This window comes from Lynx rufus, unplaced genomic scaffold, assembly GCF_022079265.1.
Source record: "Lynx rufus isolate CCGP_SWC_20201006 ecotype Redwood Valley unplaced genomic scaffold, mLynRuf1.p SCAF_2, whole genome shotgun sequence".
In the NCBI taxonomy this organism is placed as follows: Eukaryota; Metazoa; Chordata; class Mammalia; order Carnivora; family Felidae; genus Lynx; species Lynx rufus.
In genome coordinates this window covers 26112757-26139295 of record NW_025814834.1, presented here as the reverse complement: position 1 = coordinate 26139295, position 26539 = coordinate 26112757, and the positions used below count along the sequence as shown (strand labels likewise).

General features: G+C 38.0%; 1 protein-coding gene across 1 annotated transcript in view; it reads left to right on the top strand.

Annotated features, from left to right (window-relative positions):
- Nucleotides 1-26539, top strand: part of CPS1 (carbamoyl-phosphate synthase 1) — a 127533-nt gene that overhangs the window by 91071 nt on the left and 9923 nt on the right. The window contains exons 26-34 of the mRNA XM_047084849.1: nucleotides 4598-4792; nucleotides 5214-5281; nucleotides 6947-7022; nucleotides 12244-12321; nucleotides 15125-15232; nucleotides 17153-17242; nucleotides 18799-18969; nucleotides 22316-22390; nucleotides 25055-25153. Coding sequence (XP_046940805.1) covers nucleotides 4598-4792; nucleotides 5214-5281; nucleotides 6947-7022; nucleotides 12244-12321; nucleotides 15125-15232; nucleotides 17153-17242; nucleotides 18799-18969; nucleotides 22316-22390; nucleotides 25055-25153 — 960 coding nt within the window. The remainder of the gene's footprint in view (nucleotides 1-4597; nucleotides 4793-5213; nucleotides 5282-6946; nucleotides 7023-12243; nucleotides 12322-15124; nucleotides 15233-17152; nucleotides 17243-18798; nucleotides 18970-22315; nucleotides 22391-25054; nucleotides 25154-26539) is intronic.

Below are 26539 nucleotides of genomic sequence, written 5' to 3'. Positions count from 1 at the left end.
GGGTACATAGTTGTATAGGATAATAAAAAGTATGATGGGTCTCCTGGTTCAGGTCTCTTGGTCTAGTTCAGGACCAAGGCTATTTCCATGGCAACAAGGAAGCACTTCTAAAGAAAACATAAAGGGGAGTCAGAAAAGTGACATGCCCTGTGAGTAAAGCAGGCTGGTTCAGTCTATAGGGCATGCACTCTTGATCTCAGGGTCATGAGTTCAAACCCCATGTTGTGTATGGAGCCTACTTAAAAAAACAAAAACAAAAACAAACACAAAAAGGAAAGAAGTCTTGATGAAAGGTGGAGTGAGAGGAGATTTTAGGAGTGCTAAAATCTCCTTCCTACTTGTTCTTATTTTTTTAATAGAAAATGTTACAGTGATGTATTCTTTTGGCTGCAGACATTTTATACTTTATAAAAAGCAGCCCTTTAAACTTAAGTCATTTATTCCCTGTGATTGTGTCCATGGGTTCTGCTCCCTGAGAAGGAATCTGCATTTTGATTTTTTTTTAAATTTGGGTGTTGAGTGTGGGGAAGGGTCCATAAAGTGAGAAGTTGGAGTCTGCTATCTACGAGGGTTGGATTTGATAGATGGTATTTTGCCTAGTTCACAGTTTTGGTTAGGACATTCCTTATAAGGGAAAGGATGTTCTCAAGTTTTTTTGAGGTATATGAGTTGAAAATTATTACATTGTTTATAGAAGTTGCAACACTGTGCTTCTCTTTTATTAGATCTATTATTAAATCTTTTTCTCAGGGATGAACTATGTAATAATCTTCACAGGCTACAGCAATGAATAAGAATCACATAGATCCTGTCTAAACTTCACATTCCCTTTTTTCCTTTGAAAACTCATTGTTTGAAAAGTTATATAAATGAACATTAATTTTATTCTACATCCCAGCCCTATGTAAGACCCATTTCTCATTTTTTTATTTGTTCATTAAAAACCAGATTGAGTCTAAAATTTCCAGGCAATATTCCTGACACCTTGCGATATTGCTATCTAGTTTGAGTCCTGCTTAAGTAATTTTTCTTGCTTTTACAATGAATAACTTATTTGATCATACCCCATAAAAATGTACTCTGATTAATGAGAAAATTGTTCTGTTTTTAACACCTAATACTATATGAATATATATACAATGGTACTTCTGTAACACAACTTGAGTTAAATGAATGAATGACAGACATTAATTAATTATAGACAAAACCCATTAGGCAATGAATGACTCTAAATAGAACTGGGTTTCATTCCTAGCATTTGATTTAACTGTTATTAAATATAATCTTAAGGGTCTGCCTAAAGTGTTGAAAGTTTTTTACTAAAATGTGAATTCCAAAATAAGAAAGCATGATCAATCTCATAGACAGATGTGCAAAGAGTAGAGATTTATAAATTACAGATAATGCATGAAATTACAAAAATCAGGACCATCTTTTAATGAGTTAGAAGATGAATGAATGGAATGAATTAACATGAATGCTATTTCTGTTAGATAAATTTTCTCTCCTGCATTCTGTCTATAATATAGCGTTTAATTGGCCCATAAAAATAAGGACCAACAAAAGTACTAAAAATATATTTGTGGGGTTACTGCAGCTTGAATATTGTTTCAGAAATATTCTTGTGTGGGGTTGCCCTAGCTTAGTGATAATCAAGTTTAAATAAAACAGAAAACTAAACTGAGTAAAAAGATACAAACAAATCTAGGTAGGATCAATGGAACTTTGGGACCCTACTAGAATTATTTTTGGGCTGGAGTATTTAGAAATCTGTGAAATATCTGAACTTTAAAATATTTTATTTCAGTGAGTTATTTAAACCTAATTTGGCTTAAACAGTTATGATAATAATGCTAATTTGCCCATGTGGGATACCAAGTTCTTCTCCCTGAGCCCCTGCTAGTTCTGTGCTTAGAGTTGGGGCCAATTTAAGATGGAATTCTTCCACAAAACTGTCTTTTATTAACTTCGTCCTACAAACATGTTCTCTTATACTGAATTCCTTTTGTTGTGTGGACAAAATGTGCACTTAACCATCAACTGCTACTCTAACACATTCTGTGGATATATTTGTGATATTTGTGATATTTGTGATCATAAAGTGATGATCTTTATGCAGACAAAGTTTTTCTACCACTTTCAAAAAGAATGTTTTAGAAATAGCTCTCCTTGTATCCTCTAACATTAACCATCTTTGAAACCAGGTAGAAAAATAGAGCTAGCTTAAGATTCGAAGATTTGGTTTATTAGTTAGGCATAGCTACTTTAAAGTACGTAAAGAATTGAGTTCTAGTGCTGGCTTTGTATTTGGTAGATGTGAAATATGGGCAAGTCATTTCACCTTTGCTGAGCCTTAGTTTCTTGAGCTATAAAATGGGGAGAGCAGTATCTACCACAGAGGGATAGAGTGGAGGTCGAAACAGATGGTCCAGGGCATATAGTAATATCCTTAACGAATAGTAGCAGTTTATTTTATTACTGTTTTGAATGTTGCTAATTTATTAAAAAATAAAAATCAATTTCATAGAACATTTTGAAAAATATTGGTGTCTTTATTAATTAAAGACTTTTCACTCTAACTTTGAGCTCCCATTTAGTGCAATGGACTCTAATTTTTGCTTATAGGTTGGTACTTCCTTTTTTTTTTTTAATTTTAGAAATTATTTTGAAGTCTTTCAAATAAAAAACTTTTTGTATGCATTTAATCAAGGAATTAGTTTTTAAGCCTCTAAAATATTAACTCTGCTAATAAACTAAGAATAATAAGCAAATAAAAATATTATTATAGTACAAAGAATAAATCTTCTTAAAGGTTCTGCAAAGATGTATATTGAACATAAAAATGATAAAAGAAGCTTAAGTGCACTTATAAATATGCAGAACTGTGGATTATTGTTTTCCATACTGTTTACAATGCATTTAAGCACTCAATTGCAGGGTATTTGTTTAGGCAGTAATATAATTTCTCTCATCAAAGAGAAATTAGCTTTATCCCTTTTAAGAGTATTTCAGACTGATTTCAAATAATGATAAAATACATTTGGTGCACATCTATTATTTCAGCAGTTTTAATATTCATTAGGTTATTAAAACAAATACAAATTATGTCAAGATAGATGGCCATTCAGATATAATAATATTTTCTAATATTAATAACAATGTAGTATTTATGCACTTATAATGTGTGAGGGCTTTAATGTTTATTATCTTATTTAACTTTTCTAGTGACCTTGTGAAGCTAACAGCTATTATTATTCTAATTTTACAGACATGAAGCCTGGACAGAGTTTCACAGAGGGAACTAAGATGGGACGGGACTTTGAACTTTAAAAAAAAATCTTGATGTTTTGACTGCTCATAAGAGATTAAGGTTAAAGATTCAGAGACTGCTTGTCAGGCAAATAGTAAGGAAACAGGGACTCAAATCAGTTTATTGGGTACTGTAGACAGGTGCCAAGGTGGCAGTAAAAGAGACAGGGTGTACAAATGGGAGGTAAGATTTAGACTGGACTTTAGTGGAGAGATTATGTAGAGTTTAGATAAGGGAGAAGACAAAAGGAGAAAAGAAGCAAAGGCAGTGAAGGTTAAGTGGGGCAGAATGCTTGTGAGCAGGAGTGCACATAGTTGGGACATTGAGTAGGAGGTCTTCTTGGAGGGGAGGAGAATAATAACAGATAAAGCTGGAGAGTCTTATTTTTTAACGTTTTATATTTTATTTTATTTTATATTTTATTTTATTTTATTTTATTTTATTTTATTTTATTTTATTTTATTTTATCTTATTATTGTCAAGTTAACTAACATACAACGTAGTCTTGGCTTCGGGAGTAGAATCCCATGATTTCATCACTTACATACAACACCCAGTGCTCATGTCAACAAATGCCCTCCTCAATGCCCATCACCCATTTTCCCCACCCTCCTGCTCCCCAGCCCCATCAACCCTCAGTTTGTTCTCTGTATTTAAGAGTCTCTTATGGTTTGTCTCCCTCTCTGTATCTTATTTTTCCTTCCCTTCCCCTGTGGTCAAGCTGGAGAGTCTTAATTGTCCCGTTGATGGGGATGAGTTTACACTTTGTTCTTTAGGCAAAGGGAGACTTTGGAGAAAGCAAGTATAGGAGTAACTTGGTGAAGCAGTTTTGTAGGATAATTAATCTGAATATGAAAGGCTGGGGTGGAGGGGAACAGGAGAAGTGAGTGTGAGAAGGAGAGATCTATGTCTATTTAGGAAATTACAATAGTAATCCAAGGAACACTTGATTACAGTGTAAAGTACATGGTGAAAATATTAATTGGATAGATTTCCTTTCTCTAATTGTCATGCATGTAAATATCACACATTCATGTGTAGTTGTGTGGAAGTTTGATATGGTAATCATGTGTAATTGTATGGAACTCTTCCATAGATTTAAGCATGTAAGTGCTTGGAAAGTAAGAACCAAGTTTGTTTATCTCTGTAGCATAACTTAATATTATCCACTGATGGGAGAAATGCAAGTATCAAAGCATGGTAAGCATTTTCACTAAGGAAATGAAGGCAGTTGTTCAGTCACTGTGAAGTTGCCCCAGTGGCTGATATTGTGGGTGTCTTTTACAGGCATGCGGGGGCTGCATCATATCAGTTGGGGGTCAGATTCCAAACAACCTGGCAGTCCCTCTATACAAGAATGGTGTCAAGATCATGGGCACGAGCCCTCTGCAGATTGACAGGGCCGAGGATCGCTCTATCTTCTCAGCTGTCTTGGATGAGCTGAAGGTGGCTCAGGCACCCTGGAAAGCTGTGAACACTTTGGTAAGGAGAGAAACACATGTCTGTTTTAATGTTCGCTTTTGAAGAGTCGTAGCATGAATGTTAACTACTGCAGACATTAACTCCAGGGCAGAGAGAAGACACTGGGCTTAGTGACTTTACTTTAAAGCTGGTATATTTCCATGATTGCGGTTAAATGTTGGTTACAAATTGGTAGGAGAATTCTCATTAAGATTCAGACAATGAAAAACATTCAAACTATTTTTGAACTGGATTTGATATATAGAGTTAGAAACTAGGAATTTTATATATTTCGAATGCCCAATTTACATTTTAATGGTGTCTTTTGAGAGAAAGAATAAAAAGAGTCGTGTTACCACTTGTTCTAAAGATATCTTTCTGCAGAGCTATTGAATCTTTTAAACTATTTGTGCATTTTGTTGTTGTCGTTTCTATCAATCAGAACGAGGCACTGGAATTTGCGAAGTCTGTGGGCTACCCCTGTCTGTTGAGACCTTCCTATGTTTTGAGGTAATATATCTTTCCCCCAAAGTAATGATTTAAAAATCAGGAGATACAGAACTGCATGCTGTATGCTAATTGCACTTGACTTTGACATGTGCAATCTGTAAATCCATCCACAATCCCCAAACCAACACGGCTGGATGGAGGACCTATGCACAGACCTTCAGTTTACTGCGTTTGTCTCGGAGTGACAGTGAGAGTCTATATCCTCCGTCTTAGAAGCCTGGCTTACGATATCTCCTTGCCAAATTGAGGGAGGATAGTTTCAATTAGCGAAGAGAACAATTAAAAAAAAAAAACAACTAAAACTAAAAAGGAAAACCAGCCAGAACAAACCCGGGATATCTGTCTCCAGTATCTGTTTCCCAGTACACAGAAATGGCAGCTGGTCTCAGACTGTTGTCAACACCTCCTGATGGTGCCTCTGGTCTGAACTTTTGAGTTTTTGAGAGCACATTTTTTAAGAGATAAATTGTAATGGTGAGGGACATGGAAAGTGAGGATCTTTTATATTAAACTTTGAAACGAAGTTCTATCATCAAAGGAGAAGTTTTGAATTATCACTTCATCTCTTCAGATGTTACCACATGTAAGCACCTACTTCACTGAACAGGGGATAATAAGAGAAACACAATTTGCTGTGCACCATTTGAAAGTGTAAATGGAATTTGAGATGGGGTCCTTTAAAACAATGAAAAATTTAAAATGAGGTGGAAAACTGTCCTTTTTATTTAAATGACATTTTGTGTAAATCACAGTCAAATAATACTTCTTCATTTAGGTATTAATGCAAATTAATTTAAACAACACGCAGACATTTAAGGGAGGGCTGCAGAAAGCAGCTTTGACTACTGTGCTGCCTTTCTGATCTCTGCAATCTGTCTCTTTGTTCCAGTTTCCTATACTGTGAATTATCAATGTTACTGCCTTAGCCTTCCCGTCTTAGACATTGAGAGCTCTTTATGCAAAATTTTGTTATAGAGTAGAAAAGGTAAAGAAAATGCTACTTTTTAAAAAGAAGTGGAAAGTAGTGTGTTTCTTCCTTATTCTTTCCCTTCTCTTATTCCTCCTTCTTTCCTGCCTTCCCATCTCACTTTGAAAATATCAAAATTCAGTGTAAATTGATGTCAGCGTTCTTTCTCAAGCAGTTAGTGAGAAGGACACAGTTGAATACCTTTCAGTCAGTTCCTGTACATTATATTTGCAAATGTTACTAAAAATTTTATTCTTTTGTAACCTGGTTGGTAGTAGAATGACCTGCTTTGACAGCAGACCCGTGGGTAAGATCAGCCATTGGCAATGACCTCTGAAGAACGGGGAAAGAATAGCTAGATCCTGGGATGAATGTTGTTAACATTTAAGAATCTCCTGGAACCAGCAGAGTGAAAACACAGAATCAGAAAGGACAAACTTTGAGTTACTGCCATCTCTAGAGCTATGTGGTTCTCTTTGGACATTATCACAGTTCTCACCCCCAACTTGGGTGACTCTTTTGTTGATCGTTCTGATGATTAAATGGAGTAAAGTCTTCATTTAGAAAAAAAGCAAGTTCTTACTCAGTCCAGACTGGAACTAGAGGTTGCCTGGAACTGTTCTGAGAAGCAATCAAGACCAGAATGCTTTATTTCCAAAGCGATGAAAGAAACTGACTTGTCCTCCTTTCATTTCCAGTGGGTCAGCCATGAACGTGGTATTCTCTGAGGATGAGATGAAAAAATTCCTGGAGGAGGCCACTAGAGTCTCACAGGTAGTGTCTGATTTCTTCCTGGTGACTTTTACATCTGATAGTTGCTATCTTATTTCGTAGGTTTTTCTTTTCACACTATGTTAGAGTGGTTTTCCCTTTTATTTCCTACCCACTAGTCTCCTATATGTGGAAATAAGAAAACTCAAATGCATTTAACTGTATTTAGATCCTTAGGGTTAGTGGAAGAAGAAGACCAGTGCATGTTTCGTCGCAACATTTATATGGTTTTAGACTCCAGGAGTGAGCCTGGATAAACATTCTTGACTGTTCATAAGTTAGATGCTAGTCAAGTTATCCCTGGGGTTCCCAGCCTCAAGGACTGCCCGATCAAGCTCATTATCTATCAGTGAAGGCTTTCCTGATTTTTAATTCTCACACTTGGCGAAACTTTGCCTTAGTCAACCCTGCAATTTTATTATTTTTTTTTAATTTTTAAAATGTTTATTTATTTTGAGAGAGTGAGTAGCGAGGGCAGAGAGAGAGGGAGAGAGACAATCCCAAGCAGGATTCCAGCGTGGAGCCTATCACGGGGCTCTATCGCACAAACTGTGAGATCATGACCTGAGCTGATATCAAGAGTCAGACCCTCAACCGACTGAGATACCCAGGTGCCCCAACCCTGCATTTTTAGTAGTAAACCCCTTTGCTCACTTATTGATTTTTTTTCATTTTGGTACATTCCATTTGCCAGTTAATAAAAATGTTTATAATTTTGTAGTGATTTAACTACTTTCCTCCACTGCCCTCAGCTTTTATTTTATCCCTTGGTATTACCTAGGTGTGATCCATTTAAGATTTACCCAGTAGGGTTATTGATCTTCAGACCTTGTACTGTGAAGGATAAAAGTAATATTTGCCTTTTAAAAGCTTTCAAAAGCTTGTTGGGTTTTAAAAAAAAGAGAGAGAGAGAGAGAGAGCACAACTCATAGAGAAGAGTTTGATGTTTGGCAAGTAGAATTTGGAGGGAGCTGAAGAGTAAAGTCTGAAGCATTTCAAAGAGGAATAAAAGAACATGGTCTGTGCCTCCTCATGAAGCCAGACCTCATTTCTGCGTGGTGGTTGCCCCCCAAGGACATTGGAGCAGTAAAGAAAGTAGCTAAGGATAAAGGGTGAGAAAGACAAAGAGTGTAAAAAAAGAAAACCAAATAGATTTTGATTCAGTTTGAAAGTCGATGGCTGAGGAGGGAATCTCTCCAGTGGGCCAGTTTTCATTAATGTGCCTGGGAGCAAGACACAGTCTTCTTCTCTATTTCACTTCCTGCAAGGGTCCAGGCAAACTCCCCTTCTGAGAAACCAGTTACACCCAGCTGGTCTCATGTGAATGATAAGACAGTTGTCCTCTCTTTTCTGCCTGGAACACTGGATCTTGCAGGACCTCTATTCATAGAATATTTTAAATATATATATTTTGCTGCTAACATATGGATGGAACCCACACTGGACCAAAGTTTTATAATGGAGATGTCCTGACTGAGTACATTCTGGTTCAAGGATTCCCATCAAACTCCAGCAGAATCTGGAATACTCAGTTCAGTGACTCTGGAGTAAAGATAGATCATATCAATCATTCATCTATTTATGTACTAATTCATGTTTACCACCTGCTATATAATGGCATTGTTCTCAGTATCAGAGGCTACATTCATGCAAAGAGAGATACAGTCTGCTCTCACAGAGGACTCTCTTTACTAGGGACATGAAGCTTCAAATAATTAGAATTAAATATAATAAGTATTGATATAATAAAATACAAGATACTGAGGAAGAGTGTAAATGAGATACATCCCTAAAAAAGGGCTTTTTAAATTAATTTAAAATGGTTTATTTAGAATTAACTGGATGAAAGGTTTATATTGTGGGTGTAAATAGAAGAAAATAGAGTAAAGTAAAGGTTCACAACTGAGAAAGAGCATGGGGTTTCTAGAAACTGTTAAAGGATTCAGTATATGGCTAGGACACCAAACATGGTAGAAGGGAAGATAGATTCGGTAGGGAGCAGAGAAAGAGAACCTTGTCAGTTATACTGAGTTTGGATTTTAGTCGTAATTTCTGATTTTAGTCATACTAGAGTATGGAGAGTGAATTCTGGGGCAAGGCTGAATTCACGGAAGAAGGTTAGGGGCTGTTGCTATAGTTCAGATTAGAGATGACAGTGCCTTGGATCAGAGTAATAATAGTAAAGATAAAGGGACATACGTACATTCTAGAAATATTGAGATGGTCATTGGAGGCAATTAGTGAATAGAAGGAAGTAGACGGTGAAAGAGTATCTGATAAAGGATGATTCCTGAGCTTCTGCCTTGGACAACTGGATGGATGGTGGTACCATTTATTAAAATAAGAGAACATGGGAGAAGGAGAAATTTTAGAGAAGGAGATTATATATTTATTTTTTGACCTTTTGTATAAGGTGCCTATGAGAAATCTAAGTAGAGATGCTTCAAAAGCAGTGGGTTATACAGATTTTAAATCGAGAATCAACGTCATGGCTAGTGATAGAAATGTACATATAGTTTTGGAAATAAATATATCATTTTAGTCAGAGTCTCAAGAATGGAAGCAATCACCAAGGAGACAGTATAGAGGAAGAAGAATAGCTAAAGCAGAGACAAGAGGGATACCCGCATTTAAGGACTGACCAGAGAAAAAAGAACATGAAGGAGCCTGACAGAGAAGCAGGAAAAGGTAGTTTATGGAAATAAATGGAAGAAACTATTTTAAGAAGGCCAACAATGTACAGTGCTGCAGAAAAATAGAAATTTATTAAGAAATTGTCTTTCCTGGGGTGCCTGTGTGGCTCAGTCAGTTAAGCATCTGACTCTTGTTTTTTTGGTTCAGGTCATGATCTCATGGTTCATGAGTTTGAGCCCCGAGTCAGACTACACTGACAGTGAGGAGCCTGCTTGGGGTTGTCTATCTCCCTCTCTCCCTGCCCCTCCCCCACTCATGCTGTCTCTGTCTCTCTCAAATAAATAAACTTAAAAAAAAAACAGAAATTTTCTTCCTCAACATGGTGAGGACTATTTCATAGATTTGTTCAAATGTCCAGGATGGTGGATGCTATTATTCCCCCGCTCAGATCCCTTTACCTGTGGAAGCACCTATCCCTAACAGTAGTGATAGCTGATAACACTTACCAGCTACACTTCTCTGGGTAACTATCCTCAGTCAGATGAGAAATTCATCAACAAGGAGGCAAGATCCCTCACATCACCACCACCCTGAAAACACTAGACAGTGAGTGACCTTTGCCTCAAGATGGGACTTACTCTGTGTTGCAGTTCGTGTTCCAGAGCTCCCTAGGGAGTAAGGCCAAATTCAGTCTCCACTGAGACCATAGATGTACTAGCTTTTTCCTGCTGCCCCATCCAGCTTCCCTTTCTCTCTCTCTTTCTTTCTCTTCCTTTCTCTCTTTCTTTCTCACTTTCCCTTTCTTTCTTTCTTTCTTTCTTTCTTTCTTTCTTTCTTTCTTTCTCTTTCCAAATGTTTATTTATTTTGAGAGAGAGAGAGAGAGAGAGAGAGAGAGAGAGGGATGGGCAGAGAGAGAGGGAGAGAGAGAATCCTAAGCAAGGTCCATGCTATCAAAACAGAGCCTGAGGCAGGGCTCAGTCTCACAAACTGCAAGATCATGACCTGAGCCAAAATCAAGAACTGGATGCTTAATCGACCGAGCCACCTAGGTGCCCCCCCCCACAATCCTACTTTTCTAACTCCCTCCATAAATCACCTGAACAAGGATCCCTGTCTCAGGATTGGCTAGAGAAGCTAAGATAGCTGGTAAACTTTTCTTTCTTTCGATTATGCTATTATAGTCATAATACAGAAGAAATCCCATATAGTTCTTAACACAGCTCCAGCAAGCCTGCTGAGGGAAACTTTGGGTATTTAAAGAAGAGGGAACAGAGATGGAAAGAAATCTTTTTTGTTTTCTTGGCTAATAAACAGCTACATATCTAGTCAGCTTTTGAAGAAAATGAAGTATGGAAATTGGCCTCTTTAATAGAAGAGAGAATTTTATTTATGGCATAAAACATTGGTGGTTTCAAATTTTCCACAAAATTCCTTTTCATTTCAAGTGTTCTAAAGGAGACAGAGTATATGAAATGTAATACATATACATGAGATGAACTCTATGATAGTGGCCCAAAGGAGCTTGTGTTCAGAGGAAAAGAAGATGTTTGGAGAAGGCTGAGGGGAGGAGGTAGCATCTGAGTCAGGCCTTGAAGGAAGAGTTGAGGTTTGAAAGATGAAGCTGAGGAGAGAAGGTGGGGTGCACATGGAGAAGAGAGGCATGGAGACGGGTAACAGCAGGGTCTGGTAAGCAAACAAGTGGTGCAACTTGCGGGCGCTTGGGGCAAAGAGGAGAGGAGATACATGAACCCTGGAGCTCCTCAGTCAACCTCTTCATTTCATCTGGAGAAAGCAAGCAGTTATCCAGGTGTGGAGGGCATCACTGCACTGTCATGAAAGAGCTGGGAATGGAGCATGAGAAGGGTCTAAAACAGTGGAGAAAGGAAGGACCTTTTAAGATTAATAAAGTGAAATGTTGCAAATGCCGCGTGTTAGAAATGGTTTAGAGCATGTCCGTTCTAAGTAACAGTGGCCACCTTTGACCTAACAAAATCTCAACAAAATAATGAGATTCTCCTAAGTTCTCTTGCAGTCTCCTGGAGAGAACTGATGTAGGACCTTACAGTGCTTGGAAAAGATGAGTGTAGAAGAGAGAAAGAACTTGAACCGATATATATATATTATATATATATATGTTATATACATAATATATATAATATAAATATATAAATATAATATATATTATATATAATATAAATATAATATAAACATATATAAATAATATATATAAAATTATAAATAAAATAGAGAGATATTCATAACTCTGGGAACAGAGATGGGACCTCCAGTGGACCCTCTCCTTGGCCCCCTCTTTTCTCTCACTCACTTAAAAGTCTATATTTGAAATTTCAGCCCTCACGTTCAATTCACTGAGTACTCAAAACTGAAGAAAGACCGTCTGCCTCACTGAAAGCAGAGAATGACCTTGTTCTTACTGAACAAACTGGCTAATGAGTTTGTGTAATGTGTTTGGCATTAAGATTTTTGCAAGTATTACCCTGGGATTTGCTTACGGTATACAATTTTTACCTGACACTGTACACATACTGTCAGCTAAAGATTCTGCCCTTCTGTTTTCCTTGATGACAGGAACACCCAGTGGTGCTGACAAAGTTTATCGAGGGGGCCCGGGAAGTAGAAATGGACGCTGTTGGCAAAGATGGAAGAGTAAGTGTTTTATCCCTATATCCTAGATCCGTGCCTTCCCATCAGGTTTTGTTTTGTTTTCTTTTCTTTTCTTTTTTTCCTTAGCGGTTTTGAAACAACACAGATTAGAAGTCATTATTTCTACAAAACATGTCTCTAATAATAGTGGACAAGCCGCTCAGTCCAAAAAAAATTTCAGTTTCACTGACAATTTAGTTGATGTGTCATGGGAGTCATATATCCTGTGTTTTATGCTATTAGAATTCCTCTTTGATGATATTCAAAATTAATTATCATCCTGTATTCATCATTCTTTTTGATAGATTTTTCTCTCATTTTCTTTTGTCTGTGGGTTTCCTTTTATGTTTCAACGAGTATTATAAAAACATCCAATACTTTGCTTTCTGAAGTTCCTGATTGAATCCCTAGTTTTTCTCCTCTCTTGATTTCCCAGCCTCCACTTTTTTTATTGCATTAATAAAGACAAAACTCAACAGAGTGGGGTGGATAAGGATAATAACATAAAATTTGTTTACCAAATCACATCTTGTATTGCTAATACAATGAATGCCTCCAACTTCAGGGAAAAATGAAGATGTGAGAAATGCTTTCCTTTAGTTTGCCTGGTGCACTAATAAGGCACTTATGATTTATCTTGAAATATAGGAAGTTATGTTTTAGGGACTCCATGTCATTTTATTTGCTTTAATGAAAAATAAAAAAGTTGTTCTTCATTTTCTACTTTGTAAATACTTCAAAACACTACTGAAAATGTTAAATCTTCTTTTTGGCTTTTTTGTCTTCCAGATTAACAGTTCAAAGTAGGGTTATTTGCATGTTGCATGAACATACATATATAAAACATATGCTGTGATGTATATACATACACACACGCACACACACACACACACATATACATATATACACAGTAATGATGACTTCATACCACAGAATCATACAATCCTGAGTTTAAGCACCCTTGAAATCATTTATTTTAACCCCACACCCCAAGGATGAGAATTCTCTTTACAGCATCACCAGAAAGTGCTCACCTGTTTTCTGTTTAATAACTTTGGTTACACAGAACACAGAAAGTTGTCAGGTTAAAAGATATCTCATATATATATATATATATATATATATATATACATCTCATTTATTTCTTCTTTTTAAGTAAAGTCTGCTTCCCTAGAATTTTTTTGTTTCTGACCTCTGGCCTCCAGAATTGTAGAGCATATGGTTAATCTTTCCCCCTTTCAACATTTTAAGTATTTTAATACTCAGGTATAACATAAGAGGGATGTAATCATACCAATGTCAAAGTGGAGAATGTAAGACTGGCCTAGAGAAATTTGTGCTTTTTCAAATATTGTGCTGGTAAAGTAATGCTGGTCTGTTGGCCTGATTTGGTTCCAATTTGCTAGGATATGCTCTTAACCTAAGCTTCTCTCAGACATCAACCATTGCTTATCAGCCTGGACTCCTTCTTTTGGAAATGATCCAGGTTATTCACATAATTTTTAAACAGTCACACTCAGAAATGGACATAGTACTTCAGCTACATTATGATTTTTTTCAGAGCTCAGTGGCAATATTGCCTCCCCATCTCTAGACACTATAAAAAAAATCTGAGTTCTTACTATGCGCTAAATATCATGTCAAACACCGAATACGTGTTCGTTCTTATCCTTATAAACATTTTGTGAGACAGATACCATTGTTAGCACTGTCTTATCAGAAACCAAGCCTGCAAGATAAAGTACCTTGCCCAGGTCACAGAGCTCATAAGTGACAGCAGGAAACTCAAATGTTACTCTGCTTTAAGTCATTTATAAATCTGATAAACAAATCATGTCTGTAATTTATTTGTTTTTTTACAGTTGCCCAGTTATTCTCCCCCACAGTCAGCTTTATCATTTCCCAAAGACACACATAGAATTAACATTCAGGTTATGGCGACTGAGACCATAAACTTTGGAATGTGACAGATAAGGCTTGAAAATCCTGAGTTGGCCATACAGGAGTCACATGCACTTGGATTATTTCTTCTTATATTGCTTTAGTCTCCTCACCTCTAAGAGAAGACAAGAATAATTGCCTCTTGCTTCCCTTCTTTATCAAATTTCAATTTTTTTTAATGTTTATTTTTAAGAAAGAGAGAGAGCACAAGCAGGGGAGGGACAGAGAGAGGGAGACACAGAATTCAAAGCAGGCTCCAGGCTCTGATCTGTCAGCACAGAGCCTGATGTGGGGCTTGAAATCATGAACCCGTGAGATCATAACCTGAGGCAAAAGCAGATGCTTAACCGATTGAGCCACCCAGGTGCCCTCTCAAATTTCAATTTAAAAATCTCTTAATCTTTAGATCTGAGGCCTTCTTTCTGGTCCACCTAAGTTGTAACATACACCCAGCTATTCACCTCTCCCATCTTTTCTTTTCCAGTGTCTAAAACCTAATCTGGAAGGAAAAGATAAAGATCCCTCCTGTGCCTCCCAAATGCTTGTTTCCTATTCTTAAAAGTCAACATGAGTCACTTTAGTTGTCCTCTTTTCCTATTATTTGTACCCATTCCAGTCAATGGAGGAGGGAGGTCAGCTCAGCCACTGTCAGCTGCCCTGGGGCAGTCTGTCACTGCACAGGGAGGTGGCTAAGTCTACATGTGCAGCCCTTCATATTCCTCTCATCAAGGACTGAGCGAAGGAACTAGTTAATGCTCTAGGCATCTGTTAGAATGGCGGGGTTTTGGGGGGGAGTGAGTGGTGAGGCAGTAGCTTCACTGAAATAGGTGCCTGACAACTCTTTGTGAAATCTTCTTTTGGCCAGGTTATCTCCCATGCCATTTCTGAACATGTGGAAGATGCAGGTGTACACTCAGGAGATGCCACTCTGATGCTGCCCACACAAACCATCAGCCAAGGAGCCATTGAAAAGGTCATCATCTATAAATAAAAGTGCAAGGGGAAAGGCAAAAATTAAAAAAAAATGTTTTTAACTAAGGAGTAATGTAGGACATGCCCCAGGTGAAGTGTATTATAAGGGGAACTTTCTTGCTCTGAGTCTGCTGGATATTTTAGAGATAACAATTTCCTTCTTGCCCTTTAAAAAAATAAGTTTATTTATTTATTTATTGAGAGAGAGAGAGAGAGAGAGAGCATAAGTGGAGGAGGGGCAGAACGAGAGAGAGAGAGAGAGAGAGAGAGAGAGAGAGAGAGAGAGAGAGAGAATCCCAAGCATGCTCTGTGCTATCAGTGCAGAGCCCAACGTGGGGCTCAAACTCATGAACCATGAGATCATGACCTGAGATAAGATCAAGATTCAGATGTTTAACCAACTGAGCCACCCAGGCACCCCTCCTTCCTGCCCTTTTGAGCCCACTTGGTTGTATGCTAGTGTAGTGATTCTTGAACTTCAGTGGTGCCATAACAGCCTGGCTAACTTGCTAAAATATAGATTGCTGGACCCTATCCCCAGTTTCTGTTAAGTACTTCTAAGCAGGGCCCCAAGATTTTCATTTTTAACAAGTCCCCAAGTGATGCTGTTTCTGTTGCTATTGGTTTGGGGATCCCATTTGGAGAACACTACTGCAGGTGATTCCAATGTTGTGAGAGCCACTTAGGTGAGCAGCATGTAAAGCTATGTTTTTCAGTTAGAAGCAGGGATGCAGCAGTCATGTAGGAACCTTCTGGAACCTATGTTTTCACTTCTACCCTAACTCTCATCTCCAACCAGCACTTTCTGATATGTCTCTTTGAACCTTTCTTTTGGAAACATTGCTTTAAAGATCTTCCCAAGAATGATGCCTCAGTACTAAATAGGCACTGCTAGGTGTTCTCAGAGACCATCATCTTAAGTAATTCACGTGGACATTCCTTAGTCTTTAGGTATGTTAGGTCAGTCTAGGCTTTTTCAGTGAACCTTTCCAATAATCCTGCCATCAAAATCTAGGCAGGCCTATCTGGCTAGGTGTATGTTGGGCAGGATTCTGAAGATCTTACCTTGTTCTAGAAGGTGAAGGTAGCAGGTTATGTTGTAACACCAGTCTTATAAGAGAACATTGTCCTCAGATTTCAAGTGTACTTCAGTTTCTCATATCGGTATAATTGACCTCAAGAACTCAGATTTTTCCAAATCCCTCAGAGTTCAATGTACCACGGACTCTACTTCCTCTAATGACCAGTGTAGTTGCTGAATTCCTCTTGTGAAAGTAATGAATGAGGTGTTCTCGTTTCTTGCTGCCAGTGCCCCCGCATTGCATGGGTACCATCTGGCTCTGGTTGGATAGAGGGGTTTGTATATGTGACATGCAGAACCTCCCTGCAAGGAAACATCATTTTTTTTCTGAACATAATATCTACCCTTGTAGAGTCCAGAGCAAGAGAAAAAGTACATCAAGGAAATCTCTCTGGTCTCTTTGCTTTGAGTGCTTTGTCATTTCAGGGCCTGCTCTTCTCAGCAGGTAGGTCAGGAGATTAATAGACAGTTTGGACTGCAGTTTCTGGTGCTGAAGCACCCAGACTGAAAGAATTATTTAGCCCTCAAAGTAAAACCAGAGTATATAACGGTGGCTAGATAGAGACCTTTGGCAGAAAGATAATTTTGTAAAATTATGTGTTCTCTTCTTTGCTAGCCTGTTATGAATATTTAGTGCGCATTATTATTTTGTTAACAGACGCCTACTAGTGGCTTCTCTTATTATTATCGCCATTATTATTGTTACGGTTATTAGTGGAGATGTAGCTCTCCTTAAAGAGAAATTAAAGAAACCTAACTTTAAGGTGCTGTAGCTTTTTCATTGTGTTTTCCAACTAAGGTATGCTCTTTAGCACTACTATCATTGTCCTTTGGATCTAGGTGAAGGATGCTACCCGAAAGATTGCAAAGGCCTTTGCCATCTCTGGTCCATTCAACGTCCAGTTTCTTGTCAAAGGAAATGACGTCTTGGTAAGAAATGCCAAGGTGCTTGAGAGAACACCACAGCTGTGTCAGCTTATGTCGGTCTGTGTCCCTCTGGTAATCTTCTCCATGAGCACAATCACAGAGCAACTGAGATTCCTGCTGCTATTTGTGTCTGAGTGCTGGTTGTTGCACAGCATATAATGCCTGCCTTGTTTGAAGACACAGGCCCTTGGTGGCACTGATCTGTCAGTCACAGTTACGTAAAGCACTCTGATCTGCTGAGAAAGAAGATCACTGTCTGCCCTCTACAGTGTAGTATAGATGGACACAGTGACTGTCATAAAATAATCTGAATATGTAGAATGGTCACAAATTACTTGCACTGAGGTTTTAGATCCTGTTTACCAAAAGTAGTTAAATCAACTAGACTAGTCTTTTTTTTTAATGCTTTTATTTATTTTTGAAACAGAGAGAGACAGAGCATGAGCAGGGGAAGGGCAGAGAGAGAGGGAGACACAGAATCTGAAGCAGGCTCCAGGCTATGAGCTGTCAGCACAGAGCCCGACGCGGGGCTTGAACTCATAGACTGTGAGGTCATGACCTGAGCTGAAGTCGGACGCTTAACTGACTGAGCCACACAGATGCCCCTACACTAGTCTTAATTAATTTAATGTAACCAATCAGTAACTGCTATTGGTTCAGCATCTACTACGTGAAGGCATAAGGTGGTAATAACAATGTGTAAACAACAGTCTCTGCTTTCAAAGATATTCAATGTGGTGAGGACTGGGAAGAAGAGGACTGTGCAGATAACTGTAACACAAGTTAGAGTATAACTGGTGGGAGGAATGTGCAAATTGATGGTATTGGAGTCCCAGAACAGAGAGAGCATGTCTGCTAGCTTGTGCGTGTGTGTGTGTGTGTGTGTGTGTGTGTGCGTGTGTGTGTATGCACATGTATGTGCCCACACATGTATCTGGGTGCCATATACCTGGTTTGAGGTGGATTTCAAAGAAGATTTTATATTTTAAACTGGATCTTAAAGAATAGCTGGAATACTGACAAGTAAAGGAAGGTAGAGAGGACATTACACATAGAACATCTAAGAGAAAATTTGGCATATTTTAGGAGACAGTGACTAGTTAGTGAAATTATTTTTCTAGGGAAATAGTGGAAGGTGAACTTAGAAAGTAAAAATGGGGTCAGGGAAATGGTATAAGATAATGTAGAGAGGTATATATTGAAGCAAGGGAATAGAAGGCCTTCAAGGACTAGAGTTTAATTTGATGGCCAGTGGAATCCCAGTGAAGGCTTTTTGGTAGGGATGTGGCATTATCTGAACTCTGCATTGAAATCTATCAGCAGTGTGTGGGGATGAAATTGTGGAAAGTAGATGAAAAAAAGTCAGAATTCAAAGATAGTGACTAAAAAGAAAATGGTTAGCAAAAGTACAAGCAGTGGGAAGAGAAGTCAGAGGCTGGCAAAACAAGAGCTGGGTCCCAGTGAAAAACAACTAGAACCCAAGTAGCAGGGAGAATAGTTATATTGCCATTGGCTCTCAACATCCTCTTATTTTTTTTTTAATTTTGTCATGTCTCCAGGTGATTGAGTGTAACCTGAGAGCTTCTCGATCCTTCCCCTTTGTTTCCAAAACACTGGGGGTAGACTTCATTGATGTGGCCACCAAGGTGATGATTGAAGAGAACATTGACGAGAAACCTCTTCCAACATTGGACCATCCCATAATTCCTGCTGACTATGTTGCAATTAAGGTAACATTAAACAAAATCTAGTAGTCATTTTTTTTTAAGTTTCAAGGAAATTAAAGGAAAAATTTTTCATCAAAAATAATTTCAAGGGGTGCCTGGTTGGTTTAGACAGTAAGAGCATGCAACTCTTGATCTGGTGGTCATGAGTTCAAGCCCCACGCTAGATGTGGAGCTTACTTAAAACATTTTTTTTAATAAAGTAAAAAAAAAGATCTTGGTACTTCATGAACCTTCTAACTAAAGTGCTGGACTAGGGATTTACGATGTTTCCTTTGAATGACACGATGCAGTTGCCCCACAGACAACTTTATATGAACTTTTATCCATTTCAAAAATTAAAAAAAATCATTTAGAATTGCATAACTTGAAAACCAACTAGCTGAGTGAATTATAAATGATATTAATGTGGCCCATAGTGATGGTGTCAGTTTAGTTGGTAAACAGCAATTCTGGACATATTTTGTTAGGACAAGGCTTGAATCGTGCCCCTTTTGAGCTATGCCAAGGCTTCAGGAATGCAGGGATCTTGGAAATTGTTACTCCGTGGTGTTGGTTAAATTCTAACTACCTTGGCCACCTTGACTAGTCCCTATTTTCTTCAGCAGCACAATGTTTCCACTTGAAAAGTTGAAATAGCAGTTGCTATTCATGGTGGTGCCACGTAGGTCATGAAATTGATGGCACCTTTATGAAGATTGACCAGAAAAATTTAAGATTTGTTCACTAATTTCCAGTATATATGTATATTCCTAAAAATACATTAATAACAAAGCCATTGTGCTCCTTTAGATGTATCAGTATGCTCATGCACAGAGTATTTATTTATTTTTTTTATTTTTAATTTTCTTCGAGAGAGTACACGTGCACACATGCACAAGCCAGGGAGAGGCAGAAGGAGAGGGAGAGAGAGAGAGACAGACAGAGAGAGAGAGAGAGAGAGAGAGAGAGAGAGAGAGACAAAGAGAGATAGAGAGGGAGGGGGAGAGAGAGAGAGAGAGAGAGAGAGAGAGAGAGAGAGAATTCCAGTCAGGCTCCATGCTCAGCACAGAGACCATCACAGGGCTTGATTCTATGACCCTGGGATCATGACCGAGCCAAATGAAGAGTCAAATACTTAACCAACTGAGCCACTCAGGCGCCACCCCAATGCACAGAATATTTATAATTATGACCTTTACTTCATGGGGCAAGTATGAAGATTAGTGAGATATTATATAAATATATTTAAATATTTTAGAAAAAGCATATGACGGGGCACCTGGGTGGCTCAGTCGGTTAAGCGTCCAACTTCGGCTCAGGTCATGACCTCACGGCTCATGAGTTTGAGCCCCGCGTCGGGCTCTGTGCTGACAGCTCAGAGCCTGGAGCCTGTTTCAGATTCTGTGTCTCCCTCTCTCTCTCTGACCCTCCCCTGTTCATCCTCTGTCTCTCTCTGTCTCAAAAATAAATAAACATTGAAAAAAAAAAAAAAAAGAAAAAGCATACGATGAAATTAACTTATATTGTGTGATGTATTTTTGTGATATTTACATATTTTGGATGCCTTCAAAAGATTGCCATTCCTATATGTACTAGTGACCTCAACCATAATTGTGTTATAGCTGAGACTCCAACTTCTGACATTTACAGTGGAACCTTTAAGTTGAAACTATAAATCAAAAAATATTTATTGATCTTACTTAACTCAATAATTTAGGATGCCTTGGGTTTTATAGTGCATTATTATATTGGGGACGGGTAGCACTTTATTCCTTGAGACTAATGACATGGCATAAATTGTTAAAGCTTTCAGCAGGAATTATACATAAGTAAAAATACATAGGACTATACATAGGTACAAATACATAGGATTTTTTTTGTTTGAGACCAATAAGTAGAAGGCCCTGAAAAATATTTTTCCACTGGTAATTTATATATGAATTTCAACTTCATGTTTCTTTATTCATAGACAAGAAATATACATACAATCACACACATCTGTGTATGAAACAATTTCCAGCTAAAAATGGTATTGAGAGATAGGTATGCATTTTTGAAAATGCACTGTATCTTTCAGTTTACAGCTTTCCTAATTACATTTATACGAGTCTTGACTTCTTTTTAAATTTTTATTAGTGTTTATTTATTTTTGAGAGAGAGAGTGAGACAGAGCACAAGTGGAGGAGGGGCAGAGAAAGAGAGGGAGACATAGAGTCTTGAAGCAGGCTCCAGGCTCTGAGCTGTCAACTCAGAGCCCAACGCGGGGCTCGAACTCGCGAACCATGAAATCATGACCTGAGCCAAAGTTGGATGCTTAATCGACTCAGCCACCCAGGCGCCCCATATGAATCTTGACTTCTTAAAAAAGAATTACTTGTCTGTGCTGACAGCTCAGAGCCTGGAGCCTGCTTCGGATTTTGTATCTCCCTGTCTCTCTGCTCCTCCCCCGCTCATGCTCGCGCTCTCTCTCTCTCTCTCTCTCTCTCCTTCAAAAAGAAATAAAAACATTAAGAAAAATTAAAAAAGAAAGAACTACTTATTTATAGTCACTCTTAACATAGGCCTAGTGAGGTGGGTGGATGTCAACAGATGAGGGTACAGAGAAGCTGGAGTGCAGAAATGTATAATAACTTGACTAAGAATGACCTAGTGAAAGGACCCTGAACTAGAACTCCCAGGAGAATTTAGAAGGGTGCCAGAGTCAAAGGAAAAATAGTCCAGACTAGACAAATGGGTATATCAAGGAACAAGAATTAGGTTCTTAGTGAATTGCACTGATAGAACAATTGAAAAGGAAACACTCCTATCTATGTTCTAGTTCATATGAGAGTTCTGGGCCAAAGTGGTTCTGAAGCAGAATGTTTTCAAAGCTTTTTAAGAGGTGTCAACAACAGTTTCATGTTTTAGAAGTCATATTACAGACAGACATTTCTGGCATGGTTGCTTGTTGCAAGTTCAAATGATCAGAAAAAGAAGAGGAATGTTTCAAAAGCCTACCAAGAAAAAAAATGTGTTTGAACTCTGTTTGGGGAAACCAATGCCCAGTAGACTTTGTTTGAATTCACTCCAATAAGAATATGTGTAGGCCAGATTAGAAACACTGGCCTAGACTGGTCACAGGGGCCCTATTTACAGAAATAATTTGTGATTATTTAACCCAAGTTTTTGGCCAAGAGCTCAAGAAATTCTTGGAACAGAGTTTTAAAGCTATTTTTCAAGTCAGATGCTTGGACCAAAGAAAGTTTTTACATGTCTACCATAGCTTAAATGAATCCTATGAGAGACGGTTCGTTCACTAAATATATTTATCCTCTCTTATTCCTTTTATACCTTTCTCTCACATATTTTTCCTCCCCATTGTTTCTGACAGGCTCCAATGTTTTCTTGGCCCCGGTTGAGGGATGCTGACCCCATTCTGCGATGTGAGATGGCTTCCACTGGAGAGGTAACTAGTTAATGATCCTTGAACGCTTTCATTAAAAGATTTCATACTTTGAAATCCATGGTTTTATGATCTGAATATAATGCAGTAAGTAAGCTATTAAGAAGTAAGGGGAATGCAAACTTCTGTTATCAGAGTAAGTCTGAAAGGGCCTAAGATTTTAAGCTAAAGAAAAATCTTGTACTTTTATGGACCAGAGTTTAAATTTTCATCTATATTTGACTTGTGAATACAATATACGTGTTCCTAATTCATTTCCACATTACACATTGCAGCACAGCTTCCAAATATTTCTTTAGATGTCTAAGTAGATATCTCCTGGGTATTTCTGCTTTATTTTAAGGTCTCTGTGTAATAGTACTTCCCACCCTCACCCCTCATTCACTTGCTACTATGAAATTAGATCGTTGGATTTTTACTAGCAATATGCAGAATGATTGTACAGCATTAAAAAGATCATGGGCTTAAACACTGTGGAATCTGGAGATAAATGCAAAAATCCCAGAACAACTTTCAAAGCAACTTTAACCTCCTGGGGATTATCTAAAACCTATAATGGGATTGGCCACTGGATGTCCCTCTTCACTTGTGTTGGGACTCTTGTCGGCTGAAGGTTTCTTTAAGAATGTGAACTGTGTTTCTTGTAAAGAGCTGTCAGATTCTAGAGAGTTCCCTACATGTCAGTGTCAGGACATTTTATGAATCACCTAGCCCATGACAGACTTACTAGCTACAACCTTCAGATTCTCATCAGTGCACATCAGAGTGGCAACATCAGACTGTGAGGCATCCTTGTTTTTTTGCTATTAAGGAACACCTGAAAGGAGAAAAATATTTAATTGCAATACATACGTGATGTTTTATATGGTTGCCTGGTTACGAGCAGCATCTGTGCCGAGAAGGCAAGTGAGACAGGATGGCAGGCAGTGAGGAATAAATGGCTATCTTGTTTGTATTTGGATTAGAGATTACCTTCTTTTAGCTCCTTTGCTGCTGCGTTTAATTTAATAGTTGAGAAAACCTAACTTTAAAGTGATGGGCCTGCATTACATTTCTCAGCTGTTTAAAGAAATACCCTTCAGGTTCATCTCGATCCCATGGTTATTCAGTAGCAGGGCTGTTTTCGGCGGATCCAAGGTTCAGATCAGAAAGAGATCTGTTTTTCTTTGTGCTGTTTTCTCTAGTGTGGGAAACTTGTTTTCAATCCTATGTCCATTCTGCCTCCAGACATACATTATTGGAGTTGTGGAAATAAGAAAATATGAAAGAATTAGAAGCTCAGCTCACCTTTGTTGTATCTGTTTCAGAAGTATAGAGATCATTCTTCTTCCATGATTAGAGTCACACTTCCAAGTGTCACTGAGTGTGATGTTATAAGGTCTATTTCATACCCGAAATGAGAATAATAATTCTGGCTGAGTGAAATCTCAGGCTTCAAAGAGACATGTTCAGTGTTCAAGTGGCTTGTTGTGGGGTTGAATAAACCTTTAGCTCTTGATCTAGCTACGGGTGTTTTATTTTCTCAGTGGCAAGGTGGGGATGGTAGTCCCAAGCTTGACTTGAATATCTGACCAGTTTCTATGATTTTTTTGTAGAAGATTGATGAAACCTCTTCTTTGTTGTTGTATCTGCTTTTATGATGTGATTGCCTGGCCCTATCACTAAAATTTGGGTTTCATTAACTTAGGTTGACATTACTTAAGCTAGTTGGCCATTAATTGACCAAAGAAAATGTTCACTGTTGAGTGAAAAGCAGCAGGTACTGGTGGTTGGCTGAAGGTCATAGTCATGAGAACATCCTTTTCACAATAAGGGAGTCATTTGCTTCAAGAATGAATTTAGCCATCATCAATGTTATTTACTATAATGGTGGTTCTGTACCTGTGCCAAATGATGATATGCATGGCAGAATCTACTTCCATCATGCTCAAATATACCACTTGCTCTATAGTTCTGGTGGCCATTTGACTTGTAGCTATATTGTAGCATAATTACCCTACATGAAACCTCTGTATATCCTAATATTATATGTTAGTTTGGAATTGTTTTCTGTTTGTTTGTTTGTTTGTTTGTTTTTGTTCTACCTGTGGATGTGGTATTCAGAACTAGTAGCAGAGTATTTTGGTTCATTTTATGAAAATGATTTTTAAAAAAGGTCCTTTGAGATTTTCATGCATTTATTGAATTTCTCAGAAAACTTTCTCATAAGCTGTACTAAATGACTACTCACCAATTGATCAGCAGTTATGCATTTGTGCTACTGACCCATGCATTCATGCACTGTGGCATAGCATACATAACATATACTGTTATTTAAACATTAAGTCCATATTAACATTTGGTAATTCACCACATTATGGACCAGAAGCTGTGATTTGTATCCAAATAACTCACAGTAGAATCCAGTTATGTTGCTCCATGGAGTGTTGTTGGATAGAGAAAGAATTGCTTATTCATTCATTATGCTTAATTAAAAACATAAGATACATCTGCCCCAGCCAGGCTTTTAATCCCGGGATTCAGACTGCATGGTCTTTGGGCAACTCAATAAAATCTAGCAAAGGAGTTTATGAATAAAGTGCTTTCTATTTGCATTTCTTTTTTTGGTAAGGGTTGTTGACTAGTATTGGCTTCTTTTTATTTTATTTTTTAATTTATTCTAAACAGGTGGCTTGCTTTGGTGAAGGCATTCATACAGCTTTCCTAAAGGCAATGCTTTCCACAGGCTTTAAGATACCCCAGAAAGGCATCCTGATTGGAATCCAGGTGAGTGGTTTGTGGTTGTGTGCACGCCCCTGGGCACAGGCTAGGAGTGGCTGTGTCAAGGACCTTAACTGTAGTATAAAAGAGGGGAGATTTGTTCTAAGTTTCACTAAAGAAAACAGCAACTAATAGAAAAACTGGACACTTGTTCTCTATATGTTCCCTGAGTTTTTCCCTTTTCCACTGCGGCAGGCAATACAAATAAGTGCATAAATAAAAAGAACAGAAAGATAAAGTCTGTAGTGAAAAGGGTATTTGTTCTGAAAAGGATCTGGGATGCCTTAAAAAGGAGTCTCTTCTACTCCTTGGTTATATCTGTTATAGATGTTCTGCTCCTTGTTCTTCCTCCTTAGCCCCTGAACAAATGCTTTCCATAAAGTCGGGTCTCACCTCATCTTTTTCTCTCTGTCTCTAGCTCTTGGCTTTCCCCTTTGCCAACTCATGTCTGTGGTATCCACTGTTCTATCCATAGCTGTCAACTTTAAATCCTTATCCTCAGTCATCCCATATTTCCAACAATCTCCTGTATTGTTGGACCTCTATCTGGATGTCTCAAACCCAAATACTTCCAAGCTGAAGCTATATTATCCCTTCCCAACCTCTGTTCCTTTCTTCCTTACATTGATTCATTCACATTTCAATTTCTACTATAGATCTACAACTTACGGCGGGGTTATATCTCAATAAACTCATCACAAGTTGAAAATACCATGCATTTACTATACCTGCCCTACTGAGCATCACAGCTTAGTGTATCCTACGTTGAAGTGTGCTCAGAACACTTCATGTCAGCCTACAGTGGGGCAGAATCATCTAACACAAAGGCTATTTGTAATAAAGTGTTAAATATCTCATGTAATTTACTGAATACTTTACTGGAAGTGAAAAGTAGAATGGTTATAAATGTATTGGCTATTTGCCCTCATGGTTATATGGCTGACTGGGATCTGTTGCTGCCCTACATCCCAAAAGTTTGACCTGCTGCACATTGCTAGTGTGGAAAAGATCAAAATTCAAAATTTGAAGTATGGTTTCTACTGAACGTGTATGGCTTTCACATGATTTTAAAGGTGAACTTTTTGAAGTTGAGGACTGCCTGTAAATGTCAAAGATCCAAAGCTGGAAAAGATGTGGGCATTATTTGAAGAATTTTCTCAGCCTGAAACTCCATGACTAATTGAAAGTTCTTTAAGATGAGTAACTTAATGGGCTAAAGAAAGTCAGCAGAGCCCACAATACACTCTGGAGGTTCTTGAAATATTATTATTCGGTAAAGTCTTCTAAGTCAAAGCAAGGTGAAATAATTATAAGAGAGCATCTTTATGCAATTTAAAGGGCATTATTGTTTTACTATGGCAAATCAAGTGGAAATCTTAGGGCAAAATGGTA